This window comes from Siniperca chuatsi, linkage group LG6 (genome assembly GCF_020085105.1).
Source record: "Siniperca chuatsi isolate FFG_IHB_CAS linkage group LG6, ASM2008510v1, whole genome shotgun sequence".
In the NCBI taxonomy this organism is placed as follows: domain Eukaryota; kingdom Metazoa; phylum Chordata; class Actinopteri; order Centrarchiformes; family Sinipercidae; genus Siniperca; species Siniperca chuatsi.
In genome coordinates this window covers 9,148,165-9,173,887 of record NC_058047.1, presented here as the reverse complement: position 1 = coordinate 9,173,887, position 25,723 = coordinate 9,148,165, and the positions used below count along the sequence as shown (strand labels likewise).

The following is a 25,723-nucleotide window of genomic DNA, read 5'->3' as shown; positions in this document are numbered from 1 at the left end:
GGTTAATCGCTGCATCTTAATGAGAGAGCAACAGAGATAGATATTGTCAGACCTTTGTGTACCTTCTCCCAACACACACACACAAATTCCTGTCCGCTTGCTTCTGTTTGTAAGAATATATAGCCTTTTCCTTTCCCTCCACCTCTATTGTTCCTTTTTCTTTTTTACAATGAACACAGTCCCTACTCAGAGTGTTTATGCTCTCCAGTGCATGCTCAACAGGAGTGCAGCCCTCGCTCTGATTGCTCCCCCTTCATTAAAATGACACCGCTTGAGGGAGTGAATAAAAGAGGGATGCTAATCAAGTTTTTTAATTGTCTCCACAAGAACATGTGAGAAAGCACTTACTTTTTCATAAGCTGATTTCCCCAAGACAAGTAGGGCTTGCTAGGCAGATGAGTGAAACATGACTGTGTGTGTGTGTGTGTGTGTGTGTGTGTGTGTGTGTGTGTGTGTGTGTGTGAAATGACAACATTAACGTCAGGGTGTGAAAAGGGAGAAGAGAAACACAGAAGAAAAGAAACTTTGCTCATGAGGAGCTCCCTGAGCAGCGGTTTACCTGTCTTACACTGATGATCTCTGTGAGGAGGAAAATTAAATCCCCAGAGTGGACTGGAGCCAGCAGACAAACTAGTGATCACTGTTGTAAATGTGAAGTTTCTCAACAGCTAGTTCAGGACCTAGAATTTACATGATGGGAGTTTAGAAAGAAAGAAAGAAAGAAAGAAAAGTGATTTAAAGTTACCTGTTATGTTGCTGGAGACCTCACAATTTGGCAGCATTGCAGAAGAGGCTGGAATTAATAATGTGCACTTAAAGATCAGTTGTCTATTTATTTATTTGTTTCAAGATTAGTCAATTCAATTCAATTTTATTTATATAGCGCCAATTCATAACAGAAGTTATCTCATTGCACTTTTCCTGTAGAGCAGGTCTAGACCGTACTCTTTATAATATTAAGTTAGTCCTGCGTTACATTGGCTTGGTAAACCTGGGTTTGGGAAAAAAATAAGAAAAACCACAGTTGTAGAAAACGTGGGAGCAATGAATCTATTTCCACTGCTCTGACCTCTCGAACTTTGATTTTTCTCCTCTACACTCTTCTCATGTGGGCGGCTTTCAGAGGTTGCAGGCTGCAGAATGATGTGATAGTTTCACATATACCCCTCCACCATAAAGCAGGTCTGTGCGTCATGAATTCTTACGAGAGAAAAAAAAAATCTTTGTATGTGGGAAGAATTTGGAAGTTTGAAGGACCTATATAATACTCTGTTCCAGCACAGGTTGTGATGTTCTTAACTTGGGTGTGTGTAGCTAAAGGGAATGATGTTTGACTTAACGAGATGCAAATGCTGCTATATATTTGTTGTGTCCATGTGAAATGAATCACACATTTCTGGTAGATTACTTTGTAATGTGAATGGCATATTTGTAATGTTTATTTGGTGCTTGTTGCAGTAGAGGATAAAATGATTGCGACTGTGATAACAGAGTTGTAAAATCCTTCCTCATAATATTATAAACCACTGTGCAGTGTGTTGCCATCTGATAAGCCTTCAAACGCATAGATCTCTTACTCAAACTGGACTTCCTGGATTACATTTCATCTTATCTTATTGGTAAGATAAAACACACACAGTGAAAGTTTGAGAGTCTCCAGTTCAGCTGAGCTCCATGTCTTTTGACTGAGAAGAACACCAGAGCACTATAAGACTAACAAATCCTCCAAATTAAACGACAAATATGTTTGTTCATGCCTTCTAGAACAACACATAGTGGAAGGGTTTTCTGATCTGACGCTCCCATCAGCAGGAGGACATAATTTGTCTGTGCCTTCCAAAACTGTTACAAATCACTATTGAAAAATAAATCAGTTTTATGATGAGATAACGCTGTGGTTAAGGTTTAGGCACAAAAACGACCAACCAAACGTCAGGTGGCATGGTATTTACCATTCAACAGCTAAACACCACTAAACACTGCCATTTTATACTGATGTTGGTAGTAGTAGAACGCTACGTTTCAGAGACTCAAACTTTATATTTGGAACAAACCAGGTAGCTGCATCTGCATGCTGATATTTCACACATTTACAATAACATCACCAGACTTTATCCTTTGCTCCTTTTATAATTACAACGGCCAATAGAGAGATTTGTCGCTTGAACATATGTTGTTTTGGAGCACTTGCTGAAATGGCTGTTTCTGTCGTTCTCCTTGGGAGGACAGCTCCATAGGAGAGACAATTAATGGGTGGAAGTGATGATGGTGACTGCTAGCATTATCGTTTTTTTATTAACGAATCCAGAGGAAACACAAGGTTTCATGTAGTAGCGGATGTGCCACTGCAGCATCAGCAGCTTGGGGCCACTAACTCACTAACAGACGCAGAGATGTGCCCTTACAACAGAAACCAATTAATACTCAAAGTCACCTTGATATCATTACTAGACGCGACAACATGGCTGGTATTGTTTTCACCTTGTGAGTCTGTGTATGTATGTGTGTCATCATGGCAAAATGTGGTCCTGGAGACACCTACTGTAGCGGGAACTACCATACAAGCGGTTTTGAGTACTTTGGCAGGTGTGTATATGTCTGTCTATGGACAGATTTTGTCAATGCAATAGTGTCACACCCGTGCAAGATGCAGTCACGAAACCTTACAGGTGTGTAGTTGAGCTGAATTCGAAGATCGGTGTGGTCCGACCCATGAGTTCTGAGTAGGCCTACTCATGTAATAATGTACTAATGACTACTAAGTACTCATGGGTCGGAACGTCAACATGTTGACGGGCATCACAGCTAGTGTGATCCCATTGCAAGATGGTCTCTAGTTTTTAATAGGACACATTTAGTTGTAGGAGTTTTTTGGAGTAGATTTTGTGCCAATTTAATGCCACTGATTGCAGCCAATTTTATGTTGTTTTTCTGTGGAGAGGAAAACAAGCCTCTAGTATGAGGGTGGACAATTTACGCTGTTGGCTCATAATTACCCACTGTGGTAACCAAAATATCGTGTTAGGGACTCCCAAGTACTGTACTGTTACATTAATGAAAAAGAGTCGTGTAACAAATCTTTTGTTCAAGTTGAAGCATTTTTAACTTGAAAGGATGCTTCTGCGTCTTAATTTGCATTGCCTAAGATGATTCTTGTCTTCACATTTGTATTCATCAAAGTTAGGCAGCACATCCTTTTTTTCCTCATTTTAATTTTTTCATCCTCATTTTTTTTAAGGCTCCCCTCAGGCAGTGCTGCCCTTGACCCCATGACCATGTTAGTAGTGTTAAAAAGCAGACTCCCTTCCTCGATTCCCTGTACAAACAATACATCAGAAAGAAAATACAAAAGGTAAAAAGATAGAAAATATATCATGTCTGTCCCCTCCACCAGAGAAAAAACTAAATTCCTGTCAGACGTGTACATGTATTACAGTATGTAACTAGCCTACAGGAAGGGAATTTTAACACAAGGTTTACCAAACTGTCATGTTATCCCTGGAAGCTTTTTAAAGCACCTTTTCCTGGACATCTGTGTGCTTTAAACTGGATTAGTGGATTAGCAGGAGAACCAGTAGTGGATAAACAGGATTCAAATCATAAAACAATTTTCAGAATTAATTTGTTTAAATGGTTTTTCTTATAATTCTGGAGGAAGGAAAATAAAATAGCTTTTCTGCATTCAGTAATTGTCATAATCTTTTCTGTTTCCCTCACATCAAAAATGATTATTTGGTGCTATTGTGGGACTGCAATTTTATTTTATATTAACTGTTTCAGACTGTTAACTGTTTTACTGAACCCGTAGTCGAAATGTCTGAAAACTATTAAAGGGATAGTTCCAACTTTTTTTGACATTAAGGTGCTGACTGGCACCAATATTGATGAATGAAGATCGTGTTGGGTTACAGATTCTGTGGACAGGGATATTCCAGCAAACTGGAAACCTCTCAAGCTGAAATGAACAGGAGCTGGTGGTAAACTAAATATTTTTAACTTTCCTTTATATTGCATGTAAAGTGGTTAAATGATACAGAGATCCGAAGAGAAAATTAAGCATCAGAAATGCAATAAAAATATTTTGTTATGTTGTTGATGCCACATTGTAGTTTAAAATGCTTAATTTTTATTCAACAAGCTCTTAGCTGGCTGATATCTCTGAACTCAGGATGACAATAGCTTTAGCTAAAGTCCATGCATCAGTATTACTTGTAGCCAGTAACTCACATCACCTTATGTAAAAAAAATACCCTGAACTATTCCCTTTACAGAGATGATGAAATACTGCCGAGCTGCTCTGTGCCAGCTTGAGATTCTCCTCCAGTTACCAGTAGTAGGCTACTGCTGAAACACTGAGCTTTTTATGAGGCTTCAAAACTATACTAACTGATAGAAAGAGATTCTTATGCTTCCAATAAATTTACCAATACTGCACATAAATGTATATGCATATTCTTCATGCTAGAAAAGATCAGTCTTACTGTGCTGAAACTGAGCCCAAAATGCCAGGATTTCTAAAAAACTGAATTATTAAACAAGTAGAGGGTGAAAAAAAACATGTCTGTTACACATTTTAAATGATAATTCTTCCAGCAATTATTTAATATATATGAAGTTGTTCACTAAAGTGGAGTGACTGGCTCTTGAACTTCTATTCTTTGCCATCCCCTCTCCCTTTTGTCTCTGTCAGTGGTGTTTAATAAAATAAAATGTCCTCGGTATAATCTTTAAAATGTAACCAATGCTGTATTTGAACTTTGTTTTATGAAGTCTAAGCATGTAAAGGATGAGTTTGCACTGCTGAATATTTCCAAGGGGTCTGACAGGATTCAGAATCGGTAGAGGATTAAATTGTGTATTAAGGGTGTTCTGAGTATTTATTAATAGCAAAGTATTTATTAATATATGACCAGCAATTCAGAAAACTCAAACAGTTCTTAGGATTTCGTTAAGCTGCTTTGTATTGGCATCACGTTATCAGTGTATGCACACTCTCTTTCTGTGATGCTGTCTCCCTTCCACTCACACTCACACAAACACACACAGTCATGTACCCACACACATACAGACCACAGTATGATGATCAAAAACATGATGAGGTAAAAATGTCAAGATGTGGAGCAGTCTGGATATTTTCAGCTGTTATCAGAAATCACACTGCAGAACCAGTCGTGGCTTTGGATGACAGAAAACACGGCCATTGTAGGAAAAAAAACTACGGAGCCGGGCCAAGGGAGGTAATATTCCGAGAAAAAACTACGAGATTAAAGTAGTACATTTACAAGAAAAATTCACAAATTTCTGAGAAAAAAACTTGGAAACTGGTGTTGGTGTTCTCTGACATTATAAAGTTATAAACTTGCAAGAAATAGGTTTGTTGTTAGTGGATGAATTGAACACAGACACTGGGCCCAAGCGAGCTTTTTGGGCTCAACCCACAACCCTCCAGGTCCAACTAGCGCATTGCAACTTGTATCCCCCTTGGCCATGCTGGAAGGGGATGATGATTTCACTAGCCCACCCCTCCCCTAATGTTGAACATGGGCCCCCCTTCTTTATTATAATCCTACTACAATAATTTACTTTACCCTTGGACCTAGCTGGTTCCCAGCTGTATATGTACATAAATGTAAATAAATGTATATAAATATAATATATAAATATGTACATAGACATATGCACATGCGCATATATACATATACAGCCGGGCTTAATCTGAGTTTTTCTCACAAATTTATGACTTTTTGCTCGGAATATTAACCCCCTCCCCTGGCTCCGTAATTTTTTTTTTTTTTAACCTACAATGGCCCTAGTACGCTGTCATAGGAAACAATTACAAAAAATATAATAAAAATAAATATTGTATTGGACTCAGTAATGGGAAATACAAAATCTTAAAGGACTCTTGACAGGGATGGGGCAGAAAATGTGACCAAGAGATCCCTGTGACCAAGAGATCCCGTTATCTTACTTTTTCCATCTTTTAGCTTTCCTTTTTCTTCAAAACTTGAGTAACTTGTGTGTTTAAAAGAATTTCCCCTCAGGGATCAATAAAGTATTTCTGATTCTGATTATTTTTCATTTTATTACAGTTGGATTTGTCCATACAACATTTTATCTTTGTTATTGCATGCCTTTTGTCTATTGGCATGATGCAAGAGCATGACAGATCATAGTGAATGAATGAATGCAGACAGGCTGAATGCTACTGCTGTGTTTCTGTAGCATTTGATTTCCCTTCATTTCCGCCTTGGATTTTCACACATTAATTGGAATGGACATTAATTCTTTCAAAAGTGCCACTGAGTCTTCCACCACCCAGACTGGCTGTCATGCACTGATTTGTCCCCTGGATCATCACGTTATACAGCCCCTTAGTCAGTCTTTTAATCCTTAAAGTTAAACTAACAAAGAGCAAAAAATAGAACCGACCCAAACAGCTGACAAGCAGACAGTTTCAGGCTCTAACTTAAAGTCAGGTAACATAAATGTGAACCAGAAGATGGGTAGACTGAGAGGTAGACTGCCAGCTAGCCAGCTGCTCAGATCCTGTTTCTCTTCCTCTGTCAGGTGTCCCACTGGGCCAGTCAGTCAGCAGGACAGGCAGGCAGAGAGCACTTGTTATCTCTGCTCTATTAGGCTGATACACAACATGCTCTGTTGAAGCCACCTTCCAATGATGTTGTTGCATGTGAACCCGAGTGTGTGTGTGTGAGAGGTACAAGATGAGATGTGACAAATTGTCTCCCTGTGCAACATTTTAAATTAAATACCTGTGATATGCAGTCTGGGGAATCTGGGGAGTTTTTCAGATATTTCTGTGTATGATCCATTGCCTGACTGATGGCTTGGAGAGGAAATGTTTGCCTTATAGTCAAGTACCACTTAGGTAGAAATTAATAAAGTTTGCACAGTAACTGGATACTGCACTCAGTAGCTGCTATATTAGGTACACCTGCCAGTAAACAGTCTGCTCTTCCAAACAGCGAATGATGTGAGGCTGCAATGCATATACTGAGCTGTAGACAGGATCAAGAAGTTCAGTCACCTCACGAATTGTGCGATAAACAAAAATATAGAAAGTGTGGACTCCCAAGGGACCGCTATGACCTGCAAAGGCTGTCATTGAAATATTTGTCAAACTTTACTCAGCAAAGGGAAAATGCAGTAGAGCTTGTTAACCAAACTGCTGTTTCTTTATTCTTTCTCCTCTATTTAGTTTTGACAAAGCAGTACCATATCACTGTGATTAGAATGTAATCAATGCAAAACATTTCAAATGTAAAAACAATGATTATGAGGGAAAGAAATTCAATAAACACTAATAATCTCCCTTTAAAATATGACATTATATAACACAGCAGTGAATGTTACTTTGCAGTTTCTGTATTACAGTCCCATTATCACGGTTTTCTTTCAAATTCTTTAATGTGTGGGTTTGTCACCAAGCAAAAGACATCCGACAACTCTGTTCAGAAAAATGTACCTTTAAAAAGTGTCTGCTGAATTCACAGTGAGAGAAGTGTCTTTACTGTTGAAAGTCACTTTGAAAAGTTGTGATGCTGTGCTCCATGTTGCCATCTCTGCCACATTCTCAGTTTGACTGCAAGCCAAAGGGAAGGCCATGTCACAGAGAGCTTCCTCATTTGAGAAAAGCAGAGGACTCAACTCAACTACCACTACTACTACTCAACTACGATTGTTCATTCTAGTGGGCGTGTGACTAACAAGTTATTGCCAAACAAAGTATACATATACACAAAGGCATCTCCCCAGCACTCTGCATGCTGAACACATGCTTAAGAGATCATTTTTGTATTGTTTACATGCAGAGAGCATGCGTTAGCTTGCTTCGTTAAAGGCTCAACATTTTTCAAATGTTTGTGTGTGATTGTCTTCTTCTGTTGTCACACCTGTCTGCCCTAATGCTGTTAATTAGGCAGAAGTAACACTAATTAGGATACCCCAAAACAGTGCTAATCTCTGCTCATAAACTGCTTTCTACATCTGTGCTGCCAAGCACAATTTTCAGATCTGCTCTGAAACACAAATTTCCTCTGTTCCCACTATTTTTCTGCTAATGGTGATAACTGATCATCATCTCTACAGAGAAGCCTTGCCACTGATAATGTCCTCTTATGAAATATATATACAAGGCATTTTTAATTAATTACCTGGTGGAATATATGATGAAATATTATTCTAACAGAAAGTCTTTCTTTTTTCATTTAAGTATATACTTTTAAGAGGAATACTGTATGTTCTTTTACAGTGATTGCTCTTCTTGTGATGGTGGTGTTTTTACGTAATAGTGGTGTCTCATCTTGGCTTCAAGGTTGTACTGTCTGTTCAAGCTGAAAGATGTCCATCTGCTTCAAGGGCATGAACTGTCCTTTACTATTTGACAACATGGCAACATTACCCTGTTTGCATACAGCCTAAAGGAATAGTTTGACATTTTGTAAAATAAACGTATTCCTTTCTTGCGGCGAGTTAGATGAGAAGATTGATACCACTCCTGTCTGTACAGTAAATATGAAGCTGGAGCCAGTAGCTGCTTAGCTTAGCTCAGCTCAAGAGAAACAGCTAACCTTGCTCTGTCCAAAGGTAACAATATCCACCTACCAGCGCCTCTAAAGCTCACACATAAACATGTTATATCTCATTTGTTTAATCTGTACACAAACCAGAGTGTTAAAATTACAATTTGCCATTTCATATGGGATTAAACAAAGAGATATAACGTGTTAATTAGTGAGCTTTAGAGGTGCTCGTAGGCAGATAACTTTGGACAGAGCCAGGTTAGCTGTTTCCCCCTTTTTTCTAGTCTTTCGGCTAAGCTAAATTAATCGATTGCTACTCCAGCTACATATTTACCGTATAGGTATGAGAGTGATGTCGATCTTTTCACTGAACTCTCTGCAATAAAGTGAATATGTGTATTTGTTATTTCCCAAAATATTGAACTATTCTTTAAACACAAACACCTCATCTGTAGTCTTCCTAGCGGTTTCTACCTGACTCTTCCTCCCTCTGCTTCCTAATTTCACACCTCATTTTTTAATCCTTCTTTCTTTAACCTTAGGCCTTTTCTGTTTTATTCATTAAATCTTCTTTGACCTGCTTGCTTGTAGCTCTCTTTACTATTCTCTGTCTCCATCTTCATATCATTCTCTGAATCCAACCTCATCTAATTTCTTCCCCAAAACAGTCTCTTTCATCTTCTTTTCCTGTCAGGCCCTCCCTCTGTTTTACTTTTTGCCACTGCTGATCTTCATCTCCCCCTATTTTCTTATACTGAAGAAAAACCATCCTGAGACCATCCTGGGTCAAGGAGGAACATATGAGTTCTTAAGGCCCTTTAACGACTGCCTGAATAGGCTCATTAGAGACAGGCTCAATGGCTGTGGAGTCAATCTTGTCTGCTGCTTTTGAATGATTAGCATGGGGGGAATTAAGTGTGCTGAACCATTAAGGCTGCTTCAGGTTTCATTAGCACATGTTATCGAGAGGTAAAATTACAAAAAGAAAAAGTATAATTTGCCTAGGCAAGAGAGAAAAACTCAAAAGATTAGTGAGATTGGAAAGATTATCTGAAAACATCAGATGAAGAGCCGAAGGACACATGATGGGTGTTGTAAAGGAGATGGTGTGTTTCATTTTTGGTCACGTGTAATATGTGTGTTCATTTTGGTTTGTGTTCACTTTTCTGTTAAGATCCACCCCTTGCTCCACACACACACACACACACACACACACACACACACTGTAATTTACAATTTGTGTTTGGATTAAATGCTTATTGTTCTTTGCACTGATCAATATGTTGACTGTGTTTTTTTTTTCTATACCAGCTGGCAGTGTATTTCATGTGTATACCCAATATTTTCTGTATACTTGAAAAGTAGTCAGATAGTAGCTGTGTTTATAAAGTAAGGTTGTGTAATCTTATTACATAACATATTTAAAATGATATTCTTACAGTGGGTTAAAAGCAGAGACTGTTCACTGTAATTTGGGGATATTAGTAACAACAAAATCGGATAAATGGCCGTACTGTTGTTAGTAATAAGTATTCATTTGCGTGTTTTATAACCTGTGACCCAGTTCAGGCAACTTGAGTAGTTCTTTAACATTCACATATGACATACTCACTTATTTTTTAGGCTGTCATCCTCTGCTGGCTGTTACCTCAAGTGGTATTATGGAAAGCAGGACTCCAGGGCTGCAACTGATGATTATTTTCATTAAAAATAATTTAATTAATTAATCATTCAGGTTACAACATCAGAAAGTAAGGAAAAATGCACATCACAATTTTCCACATACCAAGCTGATGTCTTCAAATGTCTTATTTTGTCTAACCAATAGTCCAAAAACCAAAGAAATTCAGTTTACTATAACAAAAGACCAAGAAAACCTGAGAAGCTGGAACTACTGACTGTTTCTGGCGTTTTAGTTTGAAATGACTTTAACAATTAATCAATTATCAACATTTTTGCAAATTAACTTTCTGTGGATCAAATAATCACACAGCTGAAACACTTACTTGATTAGTAATTGTTTCAGCTCTACAGGAGTCTAATTTACCCATTATTTAAAGCCAATCAGCAATATGGAGCCTGTCCTATATTAGCAACTGTCTAAGACACGTCTAAGTAATCACTAAGTGTCAGATTTGGTTAAAAAACTAGTATAAATGGAGGGTTTTTTTCTTGTTTTCTTTTCAATCTATCTCCATCCCCTCTATTCTGTAGTTTTTCAGCTGTATCTATTACTTGAAGTCTGTTTAGTTACCCTTGTTACCCTTGAATACACTACATGGGATCTGCCATCTTTGTTTTATTGCAACAAGAGGACACTACAGCACGCCTCCTGTTGTCACATCACTTGTCAGCCATATGACAGTGTAATTTGTGCATCCATATATACTCAGCTGTCAGGGTTCTAATCAGAACTAAGATTCGTGACCACATCACCTTACACAGGCGTATGTTTTAGGATTGATTTTAAGATCTTATTAATAACTCGAAGGCTCTCCATGGCCTTGCTACTTGCTATATTTTGACCTTTTAGTCCCATAGGTCCCCTTAGGATCCTCGGATAGAGGTCTTTTGTCTGTTCTGTAGTCCCAGCTTTAAACTAGAAGGAACAGAGCCTTTATAGTCAGGGCCTTGAGGCTCTGCAACGACTTGGAAATAAACCTGAGGTTGAGTCAGTAACTCATCTTAAAACATACTTTTTGAACCTAATCTTTGAGGGCTTTTAAAACATTTTATTTTTTATTTTACCTGAACTGTCTCTTTATTTCTTTTATCTTATATTACTGGAATTAGTTTGACCTGTTTTATTCTTGTCCAGTTAATGTCTTTTGTTGCCAATAAGTTTTCCATTACCTTTATTATTGTAGATTTTTAATATGTTACCATGTGTGAAGCACTTTGTGACCTTGGTTTTTATAAAGGGTGTGTAAATAATGATTTTATTATATTTATTGTTGTTATTTATATAGATTTTGTATCTGTTCTTACCCACTACTTACACACTGTTGCAAACTCTCAAACCACCAATTTAGCAGCTCCAATCAAACTTTGATAATTGAAGTTTTTTCTACATGAACCATCTTTTGCTGACAGTAGGGAGTCATAGGAAAGGGAAATAAAACAGAAATGAGTTCAATAAGGGAGCAATCAGGTTGCTGTTATTTTTATGGGGCCTTTAAGAATATCTTGCACATTATCACATAGTGGTACATCTTGAGGAAATTTCAGTGTGCCGTACAGCAGTTTTATTGCTATGATGTATCACTTACCAAATGCCCCTCAATGGAGCAATATTGAAGGCAAGGCTTTTTTGTTTTGACTGCTTTATTCTGCTCTTCCTTATAGGGAGACAAAACAAAATGACTGAAAAAGACACTTTCATAAATTCAATATTGATGTGTAGGGAGCTGTATTTGTGTACACATGTTTTTGTATTACTTTATATTGACCAAAAAGGTGGGGAATAGAAGAAGGAAATAGAACTTGGATGGGGAAATACTTTAGATCAGGTTTAGGTTATAATAAAGGTAAAGGTTAATACTGGTGTATCCCCTAACCTAGCAATGTGGCATTTAAAAAGATCAACAGCAGATGAAGAAACAAAGTCCAATTACTCAAGATAATCCACTGACCTCATTGTCAACAGTTTTCATTGCAACTTCCTTTAAAAGCATCACAAAATGCTCAACCCTCACCCCCCAAATAAACATTTCTTTGTATATTTGTGTTTTCCAGGTGTACATGTGAAGCTGCCGTGGTTGGATAGCGAGGGAGATACTCTCGAGGAAAAATGAGGAAAAGCAGGAGTGTTCTCACGGTGTCTCCAAACAATGTAAGTCATCATGTCCCCAACATATCTCACCAGTTACATAATAGGCTGTACCAGAGATCAATCAATCACATTTTGACGACAGTTCAATAATAGAGACAGAAAAAGAGACATAAACACAGAGTAGCAGATAATCCAGAGAGACAGAGGTAGATTTATTTTGGAAAAGTGTAGATCATGAACAATTAGGGGGAATAAGAGTTTTTAACTGACAAAGCAGGACACGTCATGTAGTTTCTAGTGTAAGCTGTGTGCTTCTTGATGCTCTCAATCTTTCCTCTCTTTGTTAGTCTCCCTGTGTTTTGACAGCTCTTGTCTTTGCATTGGCTGGCTCTCTCCTCCTCCGTCATGTCTCCCTTGCACAAAGTTTCTCTTCTGTTAGCTCTATAGCTCCCATTTTGTGCTTTCTCTCTTCTCCCTTCATTCTGACTCATGGGTCTTACACATGTGATTCGATGTAGGAATGCAATGGTAATTCAGTGCAGTACTATATTAAGGTATTTATAATTACGTTTACGCAACCAAAAGCACTTGATTTTGGTTAGGAGAAAATGTGGGTCACTGCAACTACAGTATAGTTATGTTAAAGCTACTAAATCACTTGATAAAGCAAAGGGAGAAATTGTGTTCATGAATTGAGAAAGTAAATCGTGACTTGATGTATAAGATTACACAAAGACTCAAGGCTCCTGTGTTAAAGTCGAGTACTTTTAACAGCCATCTACCTCCCTGAACTCCACGACACTGTGAACACTCCGCACTCCATCTGTATTGGAACTGAATGTAAATTGCTTTTGCAAATCAATTTGCATTAATTTGTAGGAGACAGGGTTGGGGCAGCTAATGTGTATGGCACCTGTACATTTATATATTCTCTTTACCCTCTAACCCTGACTTTTAGCTCTTTTCTTGAGGACGTACTGTTGTTAAGCTTTCAGCAGCTTTCAGTGAAAATATGTCCAGCGGAGTAACTCAGTAATGTGTTTTTCAACCACTGGATCAGAAACAAAAAATGAAGGCTAGGCTGTTCCCAGAGCAGCTCCCAGACCCTTAAGGAGTTAAAGGTCTGTGATCGCAGTAGACTTCTACACTCCTCAAATCAACACATCTTGCCATAGCTTTGGGTGTCTGAGGTGCCGACCACACCTGAGCCGGTTGACCCCATCGATGTAGTTGTCAGCAACACAGTGTGGGTTTGGAGAAGGGAAATGGGAGAGAAATGTATGTGAGACCCTGTGTGTGTAGGAATGTTGATGTTGATAATGATAATAATAATAATAATCATAATTATACATTAATGATAATGGTGGTAATGGTAACAGTTATTTTATCAATAAAAAAGAACAAATGAATCAGCTGAGTATCTGCTCTCTGCTTTGGCAAGGGCAGATGCAGATTTTGGAGCTCAAAAGTAGTTTAGTGCAGGGGTGTATGGTGTTACCTGTTAGACGGTTCAGTAAGTTTATGAAGGCACACCTGTTATCACACCTGGTATTGGGTTTCTGTGGTCACAGGGGAGACAAGCATTGGCACTGGAATCTGGGCAAGCTGTTGTGTACTTGACATCAGTTTCTTACCGGCTCCAGGAGGCATTGTTCTGGATTTCAGGCTGTACTTATACATTCCTGTGGAGAAGGGTAAGAGAAAAGGGAAATTCTAATTTAGGGACTAGTTGGATGTTGAAAAACAGATATTGAAGTTTTTGAGCACATGCTTTTTGAGGCTTTTAAACTGTACATTTAATGGTACAGAGCGACACTGAGACATGCATATTTCTGCTCTAGATTAAGACTAGTATGTGTCTTTAAAATATATAGAACTAGGTTTTCCATGGAAATATTTTGGGAAATACACTTGTTCGCTTTCTTTCTGAGAGTTTGATATGAAGATTGATACCACTCTTGTGTCTGTGCGTTAAATACGGTGTTGGCTATCTTAGCTTAGCATAGCATAAAGATTGATAGCCAGGGGAAACATCTAGCAATCCAAAGTAAAAAAAAAAGCCTTCCAACACCTCTAAAGCCTCTTAACCCATATTTTGTTTGTTTTATATATACACAAACAGAAATGGAAAAATTAGTTTATGTGCTGTAACGCTTTCTTGGTAAACCAGAACTCTTGTTGTCACAGGCAACCAGCAGAGAAATAGTTAAGCACATAACTTCTCCTAAAACCACTAATTGTCTTTTTTCCATTTGTATTAGAACATTTTAATTATTGAACTTTAGAGGTGCTGGTAGAAAGATTTTTTAACTTTGGTTAGAGCCAGAAAGAAAGCAAATAAGCAGATTTCCCAAAATGTTGCACCATTCACTTTTAAAATAAGCAAAACATAGAACTGTTCTCTTAAAATAAGCATATATTTTCTAATTGTTTGCTTTAAATGTCATTGTTTTAAAAGAAATGGCTTGAAAGTGAATTTATGATGACCTATCTACAAATCACACAAAATCATATTATTTTGAGGGTCCAGTACGTGGTTAAACATATGATTAATTACTTTTAGGAATTGCGATTTACTAACATGGTGTTTGTCTGAATAGTTACAACAGATAAGCAAACAAAGAATCCATACTTTCTTTGTTATGGGCTTGTATGAATGCATTTAGCCATGTTCAATAAAGCCTGTGTATTTACAGTATATGTTTCAGTGAAAGCGTTAAGTGTTTCCTGAATCAATGAGGTTAAGTGTGCAGAAGTAGGACATTGTTATTAGATTTCAGCTCTAACAGAAAGGATTTGGTTCAGATAGTGATGCTTAGCTGGGATTAGATTTCAGTCGTGTAAGTGTGTGTGTCAGTGAGTGTTTGTATTCATGATTTCGCCCATCATGAAGCTGAAGATTGGATTAGTTTGGTGTGTTGTAGGCTATTTGTGTACAGTGAGGGTGTATGTGCAGGTAATTAGGAATCAGTGTGCACAAGGATTGGATCTCTATACATTCATATGAGTGTGTCTGACTCCTGTCTGTCTTGTGTGTGTGTGTGTGTGTGTGTGTGTGTTACTGGACTGTGGTGTGCTAAGGGGCGGACTCATTAGTGCCCCACAGACCTAATGACCTCATTGCCATGCAGAACATAGCTAACCAGCTCTGATGTGATCAGCTCTGACTCCCCATCTCTGTATATGTGTATGTGTGTGTGTCTGTGTGAATGTGCTTGTCTTTGTGGGTGTGCTTGAATGCATGCCACCACTGGTATGTGACTCTGCATATTTATGTAAATACTCATCTGCACAGGTGCATACACAATTACAGGTGCTTTGAGCATTTGGCCAACCTTTTCCTCATTCAATTAAAATCTATTTCCTGAGGTTCGCAGGGAAGTGTGTCTGTGCACACATAACTCTCATCTTCCACACTCTGTAAAATATCCATCAGAGGTTATAGCTTCAATTTAACCTGTGAACATCATTGTCTCCTCTGATTCAAGTCAGTAATATTTTTACTTTGGAATTCAAAGGGTTTTACTAAACCAGAATGTATGCAGGTCCTTAAAATGTAATATATAAAGTCCACTTTTTGCATAAATATTTAATTACTGTTATTAGAGGACTTATTTTGAATTACGCTGGCCAAATACACTTGTTAGAGGTGTTATTACCATTATCTAGCAATTAATTAAGCAAAATATGCAAATAACAGACCCTCACAGCTATTATCACAGAGCTAAGTATGAAATTATATAACTCTTGGTAGCTTACAGTTCGTGTCAATGTTATATAGTGCTGTGGTAAATGTTATTTTTGTTAGTAAACAACCTGTTTTCATTTACCTGAGCTCTTATGATGGTGCAAATTATGACAGTTATGTGTCAGAATCAAAGGGGGACGTATCCTGATGTAGTTATACCTCCTTTTAATCTTGATCACAATCCTAACCCCTACCAAGTATTTTTTTAATACAGCAATTTGTGGTTTTAGGGGGACTTAAGTGCTACAGAAATGTGTTTTGATGAACAACAGTTTAGCTTTTTTGTTGTGAGGTTGTTGTGAGTTACAGTACTTTGGGGTGAGCCAGGCTAGCTGTTTCCCTCTGCTTCTAGTGTCTATGCTAAGCTAAGCTGACTGCCGAAGAGCTTCAGCACCATTTGCAACGCACAGACAGGAGTGTTATCGATCTAATACTCGATACTCGATACGGCAGGGACACACAGGACACGGAAGCGCCCCATAGCGCTGCTCGCTTACTTTCTGCGCATGTTAACCAATTGGGCTGTTCAGACAGAGCGCGCTGCTCAGCAGCGACATTTTCAGCATCTGGTCTATTTTTTCTGCGTGCCGTGAGTGAATCTGGCAAGAAAACACACTGATAATCTATTATAAATGATATAAATTGATATTATGTATGATATACTGTAAATGATCTGATTCTGACAAATAATATCCCATGCTTGCCAGCACTTTTGATTGCTCTCCTCTTCTCCCTCCTGTTCTCCTGGAGTGATCCCTCCCCAATTATTGGAAATAGTACCACGGCTGTTTATGGTTGTGTATTTTAAATTATATACTTGTCAGTCACATATTTGTTGTCTCTGAACAGAGAGTGAGAGAGATGAGCAGACACACACAGTGTGCCCTTCCCCACCGATCATCACACAAGGTGATCCTTTTAACTTCATTGTTACAGAAGAAGTGACGCCCAAACAGACGCAGAAACACATAAATAGCTTTAAGTTATAAATTCATGAGGTTATTATAATGATCAGCTCTTTATTGTCATTAGGAAAGAGCAGAGGAGCAGAATTGCTTGTTGACCGACGCGGAGAAATGTGCTTCTGGTTTGAACAGCCTGGCTACCGCTCTCAGGAGAAATGACCTAGCGCGGTGCTTTGCGGCACTTCCGCTTCCTGTGTGCCCATGGCCCCCCTTGAAAGAAAGCGAATATTTCCATAATGTCGAACTATTCCATTAAACGTAGTAGTTTTTTTTGCCTAAACCTAACCAAACCTTAACCATAGAAGTGGCTGATCATGTTTGTAATGACCATATGGAACAGTTTTGGAAGGCACTGACAAACGATGTTGTGCTGATCATAGGGGCAGCAGATCAGAAAACACTCATGAGTCATTTTGAAAAGGCAATAACAAATTACATATGGTGTTGTTTGTTTTGAGGACATGTTGTCTTCTCTCGTTCTTTTATGTATTTTTTCCTCCCTTCTGACTCTTAATTTCTCTTGCTGCCTCTCCCAGGCAGTTTCTCTCACTTCTTTTAGCTTCAATCTCTTCTCTCTCTGCCACTCTGGCAGTTGAGCTTGTAGTTCCAGGGAGCGCAGGTCAAACTGAACAGCTGTTCATTCTCCAATTAGAGCGCTTGGAAGCTGACGGTTGAATCTTAGCCAGCGAAATCAACAGTTCAGTACTTTCTCTCTCCCTTCTTCCCATCCTCTCTGCGCTGTCTTGTTCTCTGTCACTCTTCTCTCTCTCTTTAATGATATCTATCTCACCTCCCTCCATTGTTCCTATATCGGTCCTAACAAACACTGTAATCTTCGTCCGCCCTCTCTATCGCTCTTTTGTGTGTGGTCAGGTCTGGTTACCACAGCAACTATAAATCTTCTCTACTGTGGCACCTTGGGATTATACAACCTAGACCTCTTGCACTTTGCAAGTCAGTCATTGTCAGTCTATCACATGGCATTGTTTTGAACTCACGCCTTGTCATTCTCTGAATGTCCTGCTGTTATGTAATCAGTGTGGTGTTTTAGGTTCCCTGCACTAAAAAAAAATAGGATATTTTATTTAATATAACCCGGTATATATAACAATGGTTGTGAAAGTGAGAGCAACACTTCTGCAGTAAGAAGGTATTTCATAATATCAATAACAGTTTTCTACACAAGCTCATAGAAAGGCTGAGGATAAAGTGAATTTAGTCAAATATAAATGCTTTTTAAAATCCTGTTTCATCCATATCATTCTTAAATCAGTTGTTGAGCTTGATGAATAAATATTTTTGATGTTTAAGAAGATGTAACCAGTACATTTTTTGGCATATTTGCTCAGAAAATTACTTACTAACAAAGTCATGAAAGTAATGAATCATCAAAATTGTTGCTTATTAAGATTCTGATGATTGACAAACCAATTAATGGACTGATTGTTTGAGCTCCACAGCAGTTTATATGTGTAATTGGATTTTTGTGGTTAAGATATGTTATAGGGAGAAAAGCAGAAAATGTTGGCAGGATGTTTACTTCATGAATGTCTAAATTAGACTAGAGATTATTAGTCATAAAACTTTAGATGTTTTTATCATAGAGTTCACTCAATGTCAACAACGCTCAGACACATGGAAACACTGATCGAATAAAAGACAAAATGCTTCTTTTGAGGGGGATGATGATGATTCTCAGAAGAGCATTAACAGAGCAACAACATGGATTCAGTCTGGATATCAATCTGGTTCTCATCCTTTGTTACATCTCAACTGTCTTCCCTGTCTCTCCAATAAACTGTTCATGCATGCATACTAAATAAATGAAGCTGAAATCTCTTGAAAATAGCCTTCAGCGAATTAAACTGAACGTGTTTTTGTACTGAACCCTCCGACAAGCTAAATTTATTACACGTGACACATTGTTACAGAGAGGGAAAGTAGGCAATTTATTTTATCTCTTGTCTGAGACACGAGGATCAGGCTATTTCACAGCAATAAAGAAAAGATGATGATAAAAGAAAGAAAGGAGAGATATTAATTCACCAAACAGTTTTATTAATATCCTGTTCCTCTGTCAACCTCGGGGGAATATTTCATCACTTTTAGCAGCCTATAAATCGAACCGATTGGAGTTATTAGACCTGAAATGGCCTTTTTTTCAAAGTCCAACCCTAGCTCTGTTGTTGCATGAAAATCTTGTAAAGCGTTTCTCGAATCCAAAGTTTTATTATATTGTTTGATTTTTTTTCTTTTAAATCTGCTGATTCATTTAACAAACTTTGACTTGGTTGGAGCCATTAACAATAACTACAAAAAAGGGACAGTCACCAATCTGAAAATTTTATTTAAATGTGACTTTCATGTGACAGTGGTTGTGCTTTTTTTTTGCATCCATCTTAAATACATCAGCATACAAACACACACTGACACTGAGAGCACAAATACATGTCAACCAACCATCATGTTTGTTTTATTCATCTATTCTAACAACATTTTAGTTGTAAACCATGAATGTATTTGCAAGCATGCTTATACATATATGTCTGCTTGATATGTGTGTGTGTAGAAAATGCACAGTATGTACTGTACTGCATACTGCAGGTACATACAGCAAGATATGCTGAGCTGCAGATGAATATCTGTGAATGTCTTATTTCATACAATACTAATCAGTCTCTTTCAGTAGCTCTCCCAGTGCTCCCCTCCCTCTTTCTCCAGTTCTCACTCATCCTTCTTTTACTCTCTTCTCTCCAGCTATCCCCCTCCCTTCCTCACTTTCTCTCTGCTTTAGTCACCCTTCTATGCAAGTCCTCCCTCTCATTGCCCTGCCCCAGCTGTTCTCTCCTTTCTTACTGTTATCCTGTCACTTACTTTCCTCTCTCAGACCTTTTTCTCCACCGCTCCTTACCAACAGCCCATTCCGTCTTCCCTCTCCCACTCTCTGTACCTCCCCCTCTATAGCTGATGGGAAGCAGGTGTTGTTTTCTCAGCTTATCTCTTCATTTCCTCCCTGTTGTTTTGTTGCCTTGGTGTCGAAATGGCGAGAGTGCAGAGGGATTTGGGTGTGAGTGGGGGCGGGTGAGAAATGCGCATAATGCATCTCAGGATGCCCTGAGATGCATTATGCTAACAGAGAAAAATCACAAATAATATAAATAGGTGGTTTAAGAAAGCAATTATTTGAAAGGTAGATAGTTTACAGTCTATGTCAGCTCAGAGGGAGTGAGAAATGTAAAAGTTTCTCCTAGCTGAGTGCTTCACTTTCACTAATCCCAAGTTAATCATAAAAGTATTTCAAGTTTTTGTTCTAAAGAGAGTTTTGAAAAAGTCTCTCCTACCAAAACTTCCAAATAAAATAATAAATAACCTTAGATAGATGTGAGAGTTGTGTAGCCTACTTTAGTTATTTGATTTTGTAATTAACATTATCTGGACACCACGTTTTCTCATTAGTCTACAAAACCTGTATAATAAGCAAAATTAAATTTTATTCTGTCTTGGGTATAGATAGTATGAAAACGTACAAATATTGTCTGTACCATCTGACAGATATGACAAGTGGTCATGCTCATTCATTTAGTTAATGAACTGTTTTAAACTGACATTTGCTTTTAAGCAGCGCCCTTTATAAAAAAAGAGATCTTATTAATAACTGTTAAAAACTTCATATTTAATTAGATGGAATTATCTGGCTACTAGTTATGTGAACTACAGATTTTTTTCAGTATGCTTATAAAGTTCCCCCGTAAAACATCAGAAAGAATCTGTGATACAATATTTGGAACTCAAGGAATCCATATGAAGACACTTATTTATCTTATGTGTTTATGTAAACAATTTCTTACTTTGAGAGTGCACACACAGCAAGGTGCAGACCAGTGTGAGCTTCAATGCAAGTCCATCAAAATTAATACACGTTGCACAACTCTTGTCCAGTACACCATGCTTTATTCACCAAATGTGCGGTGTACTGAGTTTTAATTTTGTGTTTATGTACAGAAAAAAATCAGATGATATGTAATTTTTTTAACTTAATATTGTATAATACTATACTATAATAATATAATACTCAAATATTTATATCAGTATCAGCCTCAAAAATTCAGTATTGGTCAGGCTATGCCACAAACCATTCAACACCTTAAGATCTCAGCTTGTATACCCTTGGAAAAGCTTCCACTTCCAAGAAGTTACTTGAAACAGCTGTTTTGTTTTTAAGGTATGAGGATGTTTGTCTATGCATTCTAAAGTGACCCACGTTTGCTGATTTAGTGCCCCATTTGTAGGTTGGTGCATGCAAACTACTGGTTTATGGTTAGAGAAAAATCATCTTCATGGTTAACGTAAACCAGTACTGTTTATAGGAGACTGGACACAAATCCTAGTCTCCTGTGCCCTTACAAGGACTTTTGGTGGTATAAAGACATCATGCTCCTTCCTGCTTTGTTTTATCTCATGAACATAGGCGACTATAACTTGTGCTGTTTGTTTTTCTGTAGAGGATGTAATGTAGAGGGAATAAATCATATGACAGCAAAAGGTTGCTTAAGGTCACTGTTTGAACAAATGACCAATGCTGTTGTTTTTCTGGTGAGTCTCAAAAGGCTGTGACAGATGTGTGTTGTATGGTCTGAGTATAAATTTAGTGTTGACAAGGCTGAAAAGGTACATTATTGTCTCTATATTAATCTCATCCAACAGCTGAGGCCTTGTGACCTGGCTGCTGTGTGTTTTAGTGTGCGCGCATGAAATGCTAAGGGAGGTAAATAGACATTGTTCTCATTTGTATGATATGTATGTGTGTGAGACTAATGAGTATGTCACGGTCTCAGTACTTAGTGGTCCCAGGAAGACAAAAAGGCCATGGGGGTGATGCTGCTAATGGGCTAATGAACTTCTGCACCTGACCCATCCTTCTCCTGCCCTACAGATACACACACACACACACACACACACACACACACACACACACACACACACACACACACACACACACACACACACACACACACATCACAGCAGTTGAAGGTCATCTATGGATAGCAGGTAGCGTACGTGGGAGGAATGAATAAAGGCTAAGCAGCAGTCCTACCTCAGTTTTTACAGTGCAAAATTGTTTCACTGTCAGATTCCTGTGTCTCCTACGTATCATTTAAGTAAGATTTTTTTTTTGGAAGAAGGGTGAGAGTTTAGCCTGAAGTATTTGTCTACTGGTGGACAAAATATTCGAAACACATTTCAATATAATGCTGTCCAATTTATAAAAGAAAAAAAAACACCTTAAAGAACAGCTTCAAAAATGAGCATAGGGTTGAATCAACACCCATCTGATGGTATCAACAAAAAAATGAAAAAATTAACATTAGAAGCATATTTCAGGGGTTTTGTATTGGGTTACATTAAATTACGCGTGTACCCAATAAACTAGTAATAATCTTTTTTTTTTTTTGGCTCAAAACTGCCAAATTAGTTTGATTCTTGTTAAATTGGGAGATGGTTGCACCAGATGTTCTTAAGTTCAAACTTAGCCTAGTTATTGGACTGTACCCAACAGGGTGTGACATGGGGTCAGCTGCAGGGTCATCGTGTTTCACTCCTTTAACCCCAGTACATCTTCTGGTGGTGGAGCAGTGGCCTGGATGTTTCCCTACCACCCCCTGCAGCTGCCCTCCTTGTTTGATGGACCCCAGTCCTTCCTCTTCAGCCAGAAGCTGCTCTTCTCTGCTTCCTCGGCAAAGTCTTTGGTTGCTCTACGGAGCTTCGGCCCTGTTACACCTATGTCCCAAAGTTATAATGCAAGTCTATACTTCTATACTAAGTGGAGACTGACACATCAATAAATTTAAATTAACTAAAATTAGATGTTAGTATATATTTACATCCAGTAACTGCCAACTGTAATATAGCTAACTGAGCCAACTGACACTGCTAATACATGACCTGTTTAGATTTGAAGAGGTAATATTTTCAACATATGACGTGCCACTTAAAATGCTGTTTAATAACGATGTAAACTAGAAGATTTGAAATTAAATTTCACAAAAATAACACAAATGAATTGCAAATCTTTATGCTAATAACGTTAGACTAATTGACCAAATTATGTCTTAGATTGCGTAATCGCTATTTCTCTCTCACTCTAAACTGCATGAATACTAGACTAATAATTTTGAAATACATATTTTTTTGTGTATTCATGATACCTACATTTATAGCAGATTGGCAGTTTAATGGTGGTTTGGCAGTTTAATATATGATGCTTGTTTCACTAAAACTAATTGTGTTAAGACAGAATGTGAGGTGAATTATAGATGCGACGCAATTGCATACAAAGTGAAGTACGCGCTCAGATGCAAATTTGCTTGGGGTGACGCTAATTAATGCAAATAAGCAATCGCACGGGTTGAAAAATGTTTCACCTTGAGTGAAAAATTTGCGTTTTATGAATCTTCTTCATAAATGTATAAAAATAAGAGGGAAAGGGAGCGCGACTGAAGGGAAATAACATAAAGAACTGGGGTTTCTGGTGAGTTCAGACAGAGTCCGAGCTGTCACACAAACACACACAGACACCCAAACACACGGGTCTGTGCGTAAGTTGCTAGTTAGCTTACAGCTAACGTCTGTACAGTTGGTACATTGGTTGTTTGGTGTGAATCAACATGAATGGTCTGGCGAAAATTCGCTTTGTTTTCTGTCTGAACCTACCTTTACATTTTGAAGTAATGTAACAGCTCATGATGCTAGTGACTTCCTGTTTACAGAGTTAATTGTTTTTGATTGGATGGCACTACAGATGTTTCCTAGCAACAAAATTGTTCATTGTCTTTACTAGCTAAGACATTCCTTAACTTTTAACAGTGCAACCTAATTTAGTAGATCACTAATTTGAAGCCAGTTAGTAGGTACTAATAACTTTCTAAGGATTTCACACACAAACTTTGTAATGGATTCACAAATAGCTGGTGCAACCCAATCTTGTATAAGTAAAGAAAAGTAAATACATAGGCAAATTACCAACTGTATGCTTTACTTTCTGGACCTTTCTCATCTTTGAATATATTAAGTGAACCTGGTCACAGCTTCATGTCTGATGAGTCAGACACTTTCAGGACTTTCAATTCACACATAGTTCTTTCTTCTATCAGTCGATCAAATGCTACCTCACAATTTTGTGAAAGAAAGAGAGAAAAAGAGGATTATGTAAAGGCAAAAAGGAAGTGACTCACATTTTAAAAAAGTTGGCCTTGTTCAACTTTTGTGCTGTCATGATTCAGGTGTTATAGAGCTGTTAAGTGTGGTGGCTTCTACAACAGCCATAGATGAACTGTAATATGTTGGTACATATATCCAGAGCAACTCACACTATCATGTGACTATGTATTTGCAACAAATCAAGAAGTCCATTACACCTTAACCTAGAAATCCATTTTAAGAGTTACAAGGGCTCAGGCATTGGCAGGCATCCAGCATCTAGCAGTCCTCTGTTTTTCTCTTCAGTATGATTGCTACTATAAGGGCATCTGATCTGAGATATGATTGCTTCTGAGTATTGAGCTCTAGCAGTGTTTTTATACATATGTCTTTCACTCTGCTCTGGTATTTCTTCTGTGTTGTATGTGATTTATATCATGTATATATGTGATTTTATTTCTTTCTCTCTCTGCTAGCCTTCTCTCATCTAATATTACCAACATCCTGCTTCCTTTCTTTATCCTCTCTGCTCCGCAGTGCAGTTCTTATCACTGCCATATCTCACTTTGTCCTTGCCTTTCCACCACACTATCTCTTCTCTGAGCTGTCATAGAAAAGTATTTCCTTCCTCTTTACTCATGACTCTCCATCTCTCAAAGCAAATAACTATCAACTTAAAGCAATACTTTATTTTCTTTGTGTTTCTTCTGTTTCTTATTTTTTTATATTTACAGAGGGCACTGCAGCAGAGCCTATTTTAATTTTAGAAACCACTTTTTTACTGCTTTGTATTTCATTACATAATGCTTCTTCCTTTTAATGGTTGCCATATATTTATATTCTATATTCTTCTATGCAGCAGTTGCTAAGCTAATTTGTCTCTCAGCTGTGTTTTCTCAAAACAAGGTCTTCCTCACCTTCAAGACGAGGAATGAGTCAGAATGATGGATTGTTTTAATTACAGTGTTACATTTATTATTGACTTTGAAATATAGATCCTTCTTTGAATACCAAGCAAGAATTCACAGGTCTACTACTTATCAAGCATATCAGAAACATTCTTAGAAATCATGCTTAAAGTTTATAGTAAAGAAAAGTAAAGATATAAACTGCCAAGTAATGCTGGGAAAATTCAAATCTACGCAAGTCAGTACCTAAATCAAACTTTGGAGTTTTAGGGTTTGTTGAGTCTTGTCTCTAATTAAGTGTTGTCCAGGTTTAGGCGAATAGAGGACAGGACAATGGTTTGATTAGGTACTGTATTGAGGAGGTACTGAGGAAGTAGAGCAATTTAATTTAGGATTAGTATTCATTTCCTATCATTATATGTAGTTATACAGTAGGTGGTAACTTTTGAATAATGGAGCGTTTTATAAAGTTTTTAAGTTTTTCCACTTGTATATTTTGAATTAATATTAAAGTTTATTAATTTATTAATATAAAAGTTAAAGTTTAAAGTTTTGACTAAATAAGAAAAATCCACAGACATTGTTTAGTT

The 25,723-nt window shown here is 37.7% G+C and overlaps 1 protein-coding gene across 1 annotated transcript in view; it reads left to right on the top strand.

The window, feature by feature from the left end:
* The window catches only part of pde4ba (phosphodiesterase 4B, cAMP-specific a), a 183,200-nt gene that overhangs the window by 9,817 nt on the left and 147,660 nt on the right, over positions 1–25,723 (top strand). The window contains exon 2 of the mRNA XM_044201019.1: positions 12,279–12,375. Coding sequence (XP_044056954.1) covers positions 12,334–12,375 — 42 coding nt within the window. The 5' untranslated portion in view covers positions 12,279–12,333. The remainder of the gene's footprint in view (positions 1–12,278; positions 12,376–25,723) is intronic.